This window comes from Morone saxatilis, unplaced genomic scaffold, assembly GCF_004916995.1.
Source record: "Morone saxatilis isolate NCDOM2014 unplaced genomic scaffold, NCSU_SB_2.0 Contig1, whole genome shotgun sequence".
Classification (NCBI taxonomy): domain Eukaryota; kingdom Metazoa; phylum Chordata; class Actinopteri; family Moronidae; genus Morone; species Morone saxatilis.
Genome location: NW_023339651.1, coordinates 6,094,844 through 6,106,821, shown reverse-complemented (window position 1 = coordinate 6,106,821; position 11,978 = coordinate 6,094,844). Strand labels below are relative to the sequence as shown.

Genomic DNA, 11,978 nt, shown 5'->3' with positions numbered 1-11,978 from the left:
TTCACAGTTCCCTCAAGATCTTGGGCAGCAAATAATAAGATTTCATCGTCAGAAAATCATTTTGATCCATCTTGGATGTAAATTTACCATGTGTCCTTTCCTGTTAGCATAAAACCACTAAGTATGTTTATTTCTTGTATACTATCTATCTATCACTCGTTAGCTAATTAGTTGATGTTTTGATAACGTAGGACATGACTTGAAATATACACAGTATATGTTGGCTTTATCTTATTTTTTATATATTTTGGGGGTTTTTATGCCTTTATTTGATAGGACAGCTGAAGGTAGGAAAGAGGGGAGAGAGAGGGGGGCCACAGGTTGGAGTCAAACCCGAGCTGCTGCAGTAAGGACTCAGCCTACATGGGGAATGCAATCTACCAGGTGAGCTAGTAGTAGTGAATTAGTGCTCATATGTGCTCCTTTTTGACTGCAAGACAAAAAAAATCTGCATATAGTGGTGGAAATAATCCTTTTGTGTGGAACATCGAGTTTTTGTAGAATTAAATCATTCGCGTTTTACCTTCCCGAGGTTTGACTGGCCAATCTTCTTCTGCAGCATAGCGCCGAGTCGCTCCACCTCAGTGGCCACACAGGAAGGTCGATGGATGTGAGCGCGAGACGAATGGTAGAAGTTCCACTTCTCCTCTGTCAACTGAGAAAAAAAAAAAGACAGTTAAGAAGGAGAAAGAATGAAAGGGGAGACTGTTACCATTTGTTCTTAATAATAATCAGAAAACAAATCATAGGATGAAGCTAAAGTCAAGTGCTTGTTGACAAATCACACTCTCAGGGATGTACCCATCCAGAACAGTCTGCTTTAGTTATTTATATGACTGAGCTCAGAGCTGGAGGAGTACATCCCTGCTGGCCTGTCACTCAGTGAATGCAAATCATGTAAAGCACGGGAGCAGGAGCACACACACACAGTCATCATGAATCATGAGCAAAATGATGGAGTTGGAGAAGCAGAGGTAGATGGTGTTTCTTTTCCAAATGTCAAGCTATCATTTTATAATATTTGCATTTTGAGGACTGTTTTTATTTTTATTCAAATAAAGCAGAGTGGAAACAGCAGCAGCTTGTGTAATCAGATGCTCAGATCCTAACCTCAGACTCATGCTTGATAAAGCTCGATAGCAATAAGGCTGCACAACGCTGCACGGACAAACGGCTGGCAAACGAGCCTCCATGCAAATAATCACCGATTCGTTGTCAGGAGTGTTTGAATATAAGTTGGCAGAGACTCTTGGAGGAGCTACCATCTTCCTCTAGTGAGGGAACACAAAGAGCAGGAGGAGCTGAATTAGAGGAAAAGTGAGGGAAGGCTTTCATTGTTAGGCAAAAAAAAGGGGAAAAGATAAAGTGAAGACAAGGAAAATTAGAGGAGGGTTATATGATTGCGGTCATGATGATTATGATCGAGGTGAGGATGATGTTTACACACTGTTGCCTCTATGTTTGTTTACCCGTCTGACACTGTCCTCATCCGACTCAGAATACTGTCTTTTGTAGCGATGATGGGCCTATGTGATGATACAACATGCATTATAAAACCTACAGTCAGAAGATGTAACAGTCAAACGCAATGAGGAGAAGAGGAAATGTTAACAGAGTAACAGCTACTGAGAGTCAACTACATACAGTAACAAGAGAAGTGGGTTTGATAATTGTTTAAAAGGGATGCGTTTATGTTTGTAGTATGCTAAACTAAAAGATATAAAACCTCAGCTCAAATCTAATGCGGACACTAGAAATGCACACACACAAATACATTTCTTGTCATTGTTTAACTATATTCTACATCTGTACCTTTTTGACAGACTGACAAAATCCTGGACATCGTCTGGCCGAAATTAAATCAAACCAAAGTCAAATGGAAATCTTTACCCCGTCCACGTGGTCATTTTGGTCACCTTCGCTCCGCCGCTCGCTGGGGTAGCCGCTGTCCCCGCCACTATCAGAGTCCTACAGACAGAAATCAAAACAATCGGTGAGGTGACTCGTGATTTGTGTGCGAGATGGTTGATGACTCAGTCTTCTTTCAGTCGTCCAATCAGATTTCCTCCAGCTGAGGATCATCCCCAAAATCATTTATACTACTAATGTCATTCATGCTTTTATATCGTCTTTTAGTATTATGTCAGTTTTATGTTTATTATATAAACTATTTTAAAACATGATGACATTAAAATGTTTTCACATTCTATGTAGACAGTAGAATAAGTCACTATAAACCTATATAAAAAGGCCCAGTCATGCAAAAAATACAGTGAAACTACAAGAATATTAAAAAATGCCAATACAAAGTGTTGGTCAAACCTACATGTATACATGTTATAATTATATAATTGATTTTTCCATGCAAATCATTTTTAACTCTGTTTTGAAACTTTATTCACCATTGATATGAGTTTTATTTGATAATGTGATCAGTCGACAATATGACCCACATACAAATTACCAAAAATGTCTTTAAGTGACAAATGAAAATGGCCAACACATATTTTCAGCTTCTCTTCATTTGATTATAGATCATCTGCATAGAAAATATATATAAATATAAATAAAAAAGGCCAAAATAAACTTTCACCTTGACATTAGAGACTTGAATTAAATTAAAACATGGGAGAATATTTGGCTAAAAGTGACACAGCAAAATTTTCTGTGCTTTTTGGAGTTATTTCTTACCTTGTGTTCGCCTGTGTTGTTATTGTTATTGTGTTCATTCATCCCAGTAAAAGATAATCCTGTGAAATGTAGAAATAATATTTACAATGTGGACAACACGATTAACTACATAAATCATACTGTAAAGCATGTGCAGTATGTAAATGACGCGTTCATGGGCGTACCAACGGGGGACTTGCCCGGAAATCCAGGTGCAGGTAGCGGGGAGCAGGGGAAGATGAGAGGCGAGCATGGAACCGAGTCCACGTCGCTCATGCTCTCGTCTGCAGATGACGTCTCAGACAGGCGGGATAACAGCAGAGGCGCCCGGCTTCCCGACATGGTCCGAACGCGAGGAGAACCGCAGGGCTCCTCGCAGCCCCTCAGCACCGTCTGAGCCGACTTCTGAAATAAAAACAAGAAGAATATTTGAGGAAACAGCAACAGTAGAGGGCAGAGCAAGCAGAATACACTGAAGAGTAAGTATGTACAGGGGAGCAGGAAAGGTAGCAGAAGAGTGTTTTTTTCTATCAGTAAGATTCATTTACGTCAAAATCAGAATGTGGCACTTTTCACGCTTCCATGAAGAATTTTTGAAGTCACATTTATACATAAAATATGCCAACTGTGAACCAGGGGACATGCAATAAATCTTACTTGTAATTCTTTTTTATTCATTGTTATTTTAATTTCATGAACGTTCGCAACAATATTTTCTCCCTGACCTGCAGCTGATTTTACACTATATTTCTTATCATTAAAGTGTTAAAATTACAAGCAGTTTGTTGGTGCAGTCCAGCTGTGACTTCTCTGCGGGGGAAAGGTCAAAAGGCGTCAGGCCCATACTCTTGCAGATCTTGTTACACAGGTGGGAGTGGAAGAACAGCGCCATTCCTCGAACGCCTGGAACACAGGTGTGATCAAGGTTTCTTGAATCATTTCTAACTTTTCAAATTTCACACAAGTATCCAGCAGCAATTTATGTTTATATAAAAGAGAGCTGTACCTAGATTTCCATCCCCAAAGTCAGTCCCCTTCTCTGTGTGGATCTGAGGGTCAGTGTAGAGATCTCCGACTCCTTGGATGTCCACTACGATTAGCTGGTGGCCCGATCGCTCAAAAGTGAAGTGACTGAAGGCCTGATGGGTACAAAAGGTGAACGTTATTAAGTGATTATTAGATCGACATGTATTGATACCAAAAGGCAAAGTCACTCACCTGCGGGGTGAGTCGGATGTTGTCGTCCCTCACGAAGCCGGAGTTGGAGTTGTATTTGATGTACTTGCCCTCGATGTAATGTTCCAGGTGGAAGAGAGGTTTACCTGGTCTGTCCTTCATCTCCACCACGCACATCTGCATGATATCCACCTGAGGATGAGAAACAGATAACTCACTCACATGTGTCCAGTACAGACCTTTGATAGTGATCAAATTATAGCTTTTAATGCTGAAATAAAGACCACCGATTCTTAATAATGAAATATATTACATTGTCTCACAAAAAGATTGTGTTGTCATATATACATATATATAAAATAAACTGAATATCTCTGTGTTTGTGGCTTTTGATTGGACAAAACAAAACATTTTAGGAACACTGGGCTCTGCAAAGCTGTGATTTTTGACATTAAATAGACCAAATTGCTTAATTAAAAATCATGATTGTCAAATGAATCGATAATGACAAGAATTGTTACTATATAGTGACAAAATCAGCGATAATCCCACAAAAGCAATAACTATTGAGCACAACAGTGGGCTGTAAATGTCTCTCCAGTACCTGTTTGGGAGGTCGGTGGCGGCTGTACTCCTCTCCCCAGAGTTTGGCCTCCATTTGCAGCCTGACGTCCTCAAAGTAAACATTTCTGTCCACCGTCTCCATGTAACGTTTGGCCACATAATTAGATGCTGACTTCCAGTTGCTGCTATGTGAGAAATTCGACAACTTCTTCCTGGAGGGGAAATAAATAAGAGCAGAGGATATTGCAGCAGAATTTAAATTATATTTAGATTTAATTTAAAATAAAACATTATTAGTTTTTGATCATAACATCAACTGGAACTGATGTCCCAGAACATGTGTACAACAGGGACATACCACATTTCAGATGTTGAGACTTTCTTTTTTTAGCTTTTCTATCTTGTTTGGGCTTGCAGGGTCTGGGAGGGGTTATTTTCTTGCTCTGGGTTTTGTCAGAGGCATCCATTTACCCCCACCCCCCACAGAAAAATTCCACTCTCTTTTACATTTCCCACATAACAGAGGATTATACATTAACAATTAGACTATTGTCTCTTTTCTTGTTAATTCCACAATGCCTGCAGAGGCCACAGAGTGGAGCATTGTTAACACCACGTGCTTAAAATCTATTTTACCCAGAATAGTAAAGATCCAGGGAATCAATAAAGTTAATGATAAAGCCCCAGTGCCCTCATGGAAGACTTTATAGAGCTGCGTCAGCGAGATTTTCTCAGCACCATCTTTGGATCTAAAACTACTGAGCAGCTGTCCTCCAGAGCCACAGCAAGAAATGTGAGGAATGTGGACCTGCATCACTTAAGGGCTACAATCTAAGACTGAGATACCACTCTGATTTGTTTACACCAAGACCACGGAGGCCTCGATTACTGGAGTACGAAGGCAATAACCGCTGGATGAGAAATGATGAATGAAGAGAAATAGTTCGACTTACGTTCTGAAGCACTCTCTCATGGCCCCTTTCCCAAACGGCTGTGAGAAAGCAGGCAGAGGAAACAGATTAGACAAGAAATAAGAAACTGGAAGACACTCCAGTATGTGTTTTTTATGATATTGGCCAAACAGTCCTCTTCTAGAGAGAAGTGATACCTGGGAAGCCATCTTGATGTGGACCTGGTCTTGATTCCACTCTCCTGTGACAGCATTGTACCTGCGGAGAATTAAAAATTGATTATGTTCACTCAATTATGTTGGATGCTCATTAAATCAAAGTCAGTGTTTTTTAAGCCACAATAGCTGCTTGACTCTAGGGATGGCAATGTCAGTTGGTTGATGCACAGTTTTAGATGATATATCTCAACAACTATTCAATGTATTGGTCTGTAATTGTATGCAGACATTCATGGTCCCCAGAGGATGGATCCTACTGACGTTGGTGACAATACAGGAGAGCAAACAGTCACAAACGGTCATATAATTTTAACACCTAACTCCAGTTTTTTTCCTACTTTCTTACATGTTAAAAGGTTATCCTACCTTTTAACATGTGTTTATGATTATTGTCAGTTTGTATATAACTCACATTTCACACATGTCACAACAACATTTCTGTTAAGATTGTTTCAGCTTCTTTAATGTGAGATTTTGTTGCTTTTATTTGATTTATATTAGTGTAATCTTTTCTGTTTTGGACCATTGGCAGCACAAAACGAGTCGTCTGAAGACATCAGCTTGGTCTCGAATTGAAAAAACATAAATCACTAATCAAGCCAGCCTTTAGTTTTTTTGCAGTAGAGCGGCTGTGTGAGACCTGTCACCCTGCTCTGCATGAAAAAAGGGCACTTGTTTTTGTTTTCCACCTGCAACGTTACAAATCACTCACACTGGACGGCCTACAACACTGAGCCGGCTCACAGGACTCTTTTGTTCTCTTATGAGTCTGCTACTAAAAGGTCCCGATCACGTTGGCCAAGTTACTCTTTGCCCTCTGTGAGGGAGCTCGTCTATCAGCGGACCTTTATAAAGTCTTATCAAGGAGGCACATGAAGCATCCAGTTTCCTCTGTGCGGAAAAACAACAAGTAGAAAAAGGAGACAGAAAGGTTGTGTGACCTCTTTCAAAAGAAAGGCCGTTTTGTCTGCACCCATTTCTTTTTGGACTTGAGGTTATTTGGATTTGGAGGATGCATGTATTCAGAGAAGGACTCGTGCAGTCAATATGGTGATGAAAGTGTACACACTGTATGTCTGGGTCAGTGTGTCTGTTTGTCTTGGCATGCTGTGTGTCCTGAGTTAATGAATACTGCATGAACTGTAGGTGCAGCTGCAACTCTTCACAGCTGAAACCTGAGCGCCTTTGCACTAGAAACTCAGTATGAAGCTTTCCTTTTCCACTCGAAGAACAGCGCTCCATTCTCCGTCCAAAAAACTAAACCTCGCTCAGTTCTGCCAACAAGCCCGGGAACACAGTGTACCGTGACATTCATTCCTCCGAGTTCATACTACAGGGGGGCTTAAGAGAGGGAAGGAGGAGTGAAGTTACACGTGGGTAAATTTAGCACATGAAAAAGAGAACACGAGGGCAAATCCCAGCTCCTGACAATCCTATCTCTCTGTGTAGTCTGTTATGTTACAGACCTAACAAAAACACAATTCATTTCGCCCCCTGCTTTTTTGCCCACACCCATTCAATTGTTGCTGCCCACGCCAGATGACTCTGCACAGGGTGGGTACGTTTATATCGGCTGTTATGTTGACCAAAACATCTGGGTGAACACTCAAGCGTCCCAGCTACAGCGCGAGATAAAGAAGAACTGGCAATGTGTCCAGTGAAGTGGCAGCAATGTTTGTCAACAGTTAAGATTAGCACCACTGACCGAGATATGAGCCAACCGCTGCCCCTTCAATTACAGTTAAAGACCAATGCTGGCTAATACCAATGTGTCAGCGTCAACTAATACTAAACTGTGTCAGTTAATAGGCCATATTACACAAGCTGCCGTCTTATTTACGTTCTGAATCAGTAGTAAACTTCGATCAAGGGAACTAATTGCACCCTCATCTGGGTGTGAGCTACAGTCACCTTAAACTTTAGATTATTCTTTAAGCATGGAAGATGACAAAAACAGGATTAAAAAAGTTTCTGTGGCATTGCTCTCATCAGTGTTGTTTCTGGCTACAGCTGGCAGCTATTTTCAGTGAAACAAACCTTTGATAAACACATCGAATGCTCCCTGTTCAGAACCAAACAGCAGGCGGACAACGTCAGTGACTAACTGGTGAACATAGTGGAGCATTTAGCAGGTAAAGAGCCAGATACTGCAACAGTTTGCTAACAAGTTTGCAAAATCAACTTCATAACGATGATAAAGATGCATTGTGTTTACAGCAAAACATCAATTAATGCAGCTTTAATTCAAATTTAAAGTCCTCAAGGTGTGAATGTTATAACATGGGAAATACCACTTCTGAAAATACGCTCTTCGTTCTATGACAAGTCAAAATGTCTGCCATGACAAAGGTCTATTAAAGCTGTAAATTTCATACCTGTAACGAATGCAGGCTTCAGTCTGGATTTCCTCCAGATGAAACTGGGCCCAGGGGTCGGGCATGGCCTTGGCCTTTTCAATCGCATTCTTCCAGGCGTCCTGTCACAGTGAGCAAACACGACTTATTAGCTGGCAGAATTTGTTTATATGCAAAAAGTATGGAAGAGTCAATTTCCCAAACAGGTTTGCTTGAACACTTAGAGGAAGGAGGGGAAGCTTTAAATGCAGAAAATCTGAAATTTAATTAGTAAAATAAAGGCATTTTCAAGCTTTTGTGCTTTTTTTTCTGCACAACACAATCACTTTCTCTCTCTAAGTACCCGTATTGTGCTCACGAATTAAGCAAATTAAATTTCACAGTTTGTGCATTGAGTCGCTTCCCCCACATTCTTCAAAGTATTTGCATTTAATCAGCTAAGAGGTGGAGAAACCTACAATGCTGATCTATATAAACAGGGACACACCAATGTAAACACAGCCTGCTCTAAGGATGACCCCTTGTTTAGTTTGCAACTGTTGTAACAGCATGCAAATCAGGAAGTAAGGAAGGTTAAGAAAGGGAAGGAAGGAAGGAAACATAAATAAATTAATAAATAAATAAATAATGCAACCTCAAAATTAATGTGATCACCATGTGATGTTTCATGACCATCTGCAGTTGTGCCCTTTTCAAAAAATAACTTGCTTAGTAGGGACCATGAATCAAGTGTCAAACCTGCTCCAGTAACCCAAACCCCGACCCATCCAGTACTGCACGTCTCCCTCGTATACCACGACAGCAGACATTTTAGACATGTTTATATTTAGCGACCAAGAATTTAAATGAAGAGTTGTGTTTTCGAATGATACGAGTGTCGCGTCTGTTTGCGAGGAGGAGCAGGCGACACGTGTTACGTCAGATCTCGTTCACCTGCAGTGAGTGTGAAACGTCTCCATGCGGTCATAAGACTTTAAGGATCAAGTGGCGAAGCCTGGTAAAGCACTGAAATGCCCAGCCGTGCTCAAATTACATTTTAATTCCAAACTTACATAATAATTCCAGTTTATTTCTGGGATTTATATCATTTTCTAAAACTAAATTTAGAGCAGCATAATGGAAAACAAGAATTGAAGAACTGCTCGAGAAAAATATGATTTGTTTTTTAGTGTATAAATATTTCCAATGTTTGTTAAAGTGCATGCATCAAACAAAGTACAATCTGATGGGAAGGGAAGAACATCAGTCATGAAGAGAGTCATGGGAAATGAGACAAGGTGAAAGATATGTGGCTACGAGAGTTAAATAAAGCAGTCCAAAACAGGGAAGGAAAAAGGACTGTAAATTACAGAGTTAGGGGGGAGAAGGGAGGCGTAGATGGTCACTGGTGAAGAGGGAGAGAAGAAAGATATAATCTGATCTGTGACGTACCCGTGCGCTCTCAGACAAAACCTTGTACGACCGAGGTTCTGCCTCTGTTTCTGTTTCACTCTATGTAGAAAGGTGAAGAAAAATGGACGACTTTTCATCAACAAACAGAATATATACATAGCTGACATTCACATAGCACCCTGAAATACGTTAAATAACATGAATACATAAAACTCATCCAAGCAGCTGGCTGGTGCTCAGCAGGTCTGATAACTCTGCTCTGAATCGAGGCCTTTATGTAGCTGTGAGAGCAGCGAGAGACGTTGTTTACATGCACCGCGATCACATGAGGTGAAAACCACTCTGGTACTTCCTGTTCTTTAGAGATAGTACAGTAAGGAGGTGACTGGCCGGCTTTCCACTTCAACAAACAAATACACACATTCACACTAAACAGCACACACCCACACACACTGGTACGTGTGTGCAGGCATGCACAGATCATCTCTCCTTATAAGGCAAAGAGCTATTCTCACAGCTAATTGCAGAACTGTTCATGATGATACACGAGCAGGACTTGATTTCAACAGTAGCTGATACTTTACTGTCAATCATATCTGGTGAGATCATGCACCTTGCATCGCGTTGCCGGGGGCGACGGCTCACCTTGAACATAAAGTTGGTCTTGGGAAGAGAGTTCGACAGCTGCCGGGTGTAAACCAGATTCTTCAGGTAGTGGCAGACTTCTTTGGCAGAGTCGTCCAGGATGGGGCAGATGAAGTGGTTGTCGTCGTCGTCGTCACTGGCGTTGGCATCACTGAGGGAAGACGCCCGCTGACTGGGGGCACTGCGTTGGACAGGGGCTCTCTTGGCGCTGCCCTCCACCTCCTCCATGCTGAACATCAGCTCATCCTCCATGATGTCTGCTGCTGTGTGTGTGTGTGTGTGTGTGTGTGTGTTATCAAGAGAGGAGACATGGGTGTGAGAGAGCCACATAAAAACAAAACAGTTTGGAGATAATCTGTGGCATGCAGTCATGTTAGTACGTGTTCAAAACAACCCTACATCATGGCTGCACAGCTGTGCATCAAATATGAGAGAGTTATCTGTGTTTCCTTAGAAGTGGCTGCACTGTGATTGATCTCCAGCATATACTAACAATTAAAGTCACAATAAACACTTATATAATGTGGATTTAAGCAATAAAGGATGAGTGTCAGCATGCAAAAGCAATTTAGCCCATTACTGAAGTTATTCCGCTGCTGGAAGCACTAATCAGTTTCACTGTAATCAATCCAAAGCAATTGTGTTTGCAGACTTTTAAAGTGACAGCTGGTTGGTGGAGAGGAATGCAAGCACAATACATTAAGTTCCTGCTCCTGCTGGGACAATGTGCTCCCATAGAAATCAACAATAGACATATTACTTTACTAAAAAGTATTACTTTAAGTTTGGACTAATGCCATCTGCTGTTAAATGCACCTATTAAATAAACAACAAACCTTAAAACCGGAGGCACAGACACACCTTTAATCACTTTAGCTCGACAGGCTGTAACAGTGTAGGCTCGGTCTTCTTCCGTCTCTCGGTTTTAGTTGGAAGTTATAGGGACGAGGATTGCAGCAGCAGCAGCAGCAGCAGCCGCGGGTTAACTCTCCTCCCAGACCAGAGTGGGTCGGTCCTGGCTCTCCAATGTACCCTGAAGGTCCGGGGACGTGCCTGGCAGCGGGATGTTGTTCTTGTTACCGTCCACCACGGAGACGTGAGTCCTCCGCACGTACCGCACTTTTCCTCTGACAGCCACGCCCCTGCCTCCCGCTGCCTTCACGGCTGTCGGAAATATAACAGACGAACATGAGAAGAGAAGTCTGTCGTGATGGAAAAAATTAACAAACTAATAAATACATACACATGAGTCAGATTAACAGCTAATTTTGGTTTGTTTTATAAATATAAACAGTAAATGCAATATATGAGCAATATAGTAAAATTGGTTCGTGGTGTAATTGGAGCAGAAACGCGTGAGATTCGTAGGTACGATTAATGGAGGAGCATTTGAACGCAGCACCGTCTGAATTATAGCCGTACACTACACACGTACCACATACTGTTAGATACCCGAGTAGTTAATCTCGTGGGGAAACCTGAAGAGCTTCGTAAGGAATTTCCGACTACACTTAAGTTATATATTAGGTATAGTGCAACATGTCACGCAACATAACGTCAAACAAGCCCAAAATGGTAACTTAGCTATGCATATATAAACGTAACGCCGACGGTTAGCACTGTTTGTACTCAGTCGCCTGACGTCACAACGTTCCAGTGTAACGTTAGTAACGGGACGTTAGCGCAACCGTTGCCATTTAACGGCAGCTCAGTTTGTAACGTTACATCCCGCTAACACTTGCTAGGCTGGGGTTTATTAAAAATGATATAAAACCTAAAAGTGTTAACCTCGGTTTACATTGTTGAACTGTCATTATTATGAAAACCTTTCCGTAGATAAACAGGTTGGTCACCTAGGAAACAGCTAACTAGTATTAGCAACAGTTCAGTCAGTCAAACGGTTAAATTGCGTCGGTGAATAGGGATGTACGTGTAGTGATAGAAATTGGCTTGTGCAGTGTGGTGGAGCAACGTGGTAGCGTGGCCGAGTGGTCTAAGGCGCTGGATTAAGGCTCCAGTCTCTCAGGAGGCGTGGGTTCAAATCCCAC

At 41.5% G+C, this 11,978-nt stretch overlaps 1 protein-coding gene across 7 annotated transcripts in view; it reads right to left on the bottom strand.

Moving 5' to 3' along the window:
• Positions 1-11,037, bottom strand: part of eef2k (eukaryotic elongation factor 2 kinase) — a 13,615-nt gene extending 2,578 nt beyond the window's left edge. Inside the window, exons 1-15 of one of the 7 annotated variants that reach the window (XM_035658801.1) lie at positions 10,767-11,037; positions 9,931-10,193; positions 9,325-9,384; positions 7,915-8,015; positions 5,519-5,579; positions 5,364-5,401; positions 4,451-4,622; positions 3,889-4,038; positions 3,677-3,809; positions 3,446-3,573; positions 2,856-3,075; positions 2,692-2,750; positions 1,891-1,968; positions 1,206-1,271; positions 524-655 (exon numbers count right to left, since the gene is read on the bottom strand). In XM_035658801.1, the coding sequence (XP_035514694.1) occupies positions 524-655; positions 1,206-1,271; positions 1,891-1,968; positions 2,692-2,750; positions 2,856-3,075; positions 3,446-3,573; positions 3,677-3,809; positions 3,889-4,038; positions 4,451-4,622; positions 5,364-5,401; positions 5,519-5,579; positions 7,915-8,015; positions 9,325-9,384; positions 9,931-10,182 (1,650 nt within the window). In that variant the 5' untranslated portion in view covers positions 10,183-10,193; positions 10,767-11,037. Of the gene's footprint in view, positions 1-523; positions 656-1,205; positions 1,272-1,469; positions 1,527-1,890; positions 1,969-2,691; positions 2,751-2,855; positions 3,076-3,445; positions 3,574-3,676; positions 3,810-3,888; positions 4,039-4,450; positions 4,623-5,363; positions 5,402-5,518; positions 5,580-7,914; positions 8,016-9,324; positions 9,385-9,930; positions 10,194-10,766 lie in introns of those variants that run through there. The other 6 variants (XM_035658809.1, XM_035658785.1, XM_035658793.1 and 3 more) reach the window with 6 other exon arrangements.
• Positions 11,038-11,978: the final 941 nt, after the last annotated feature.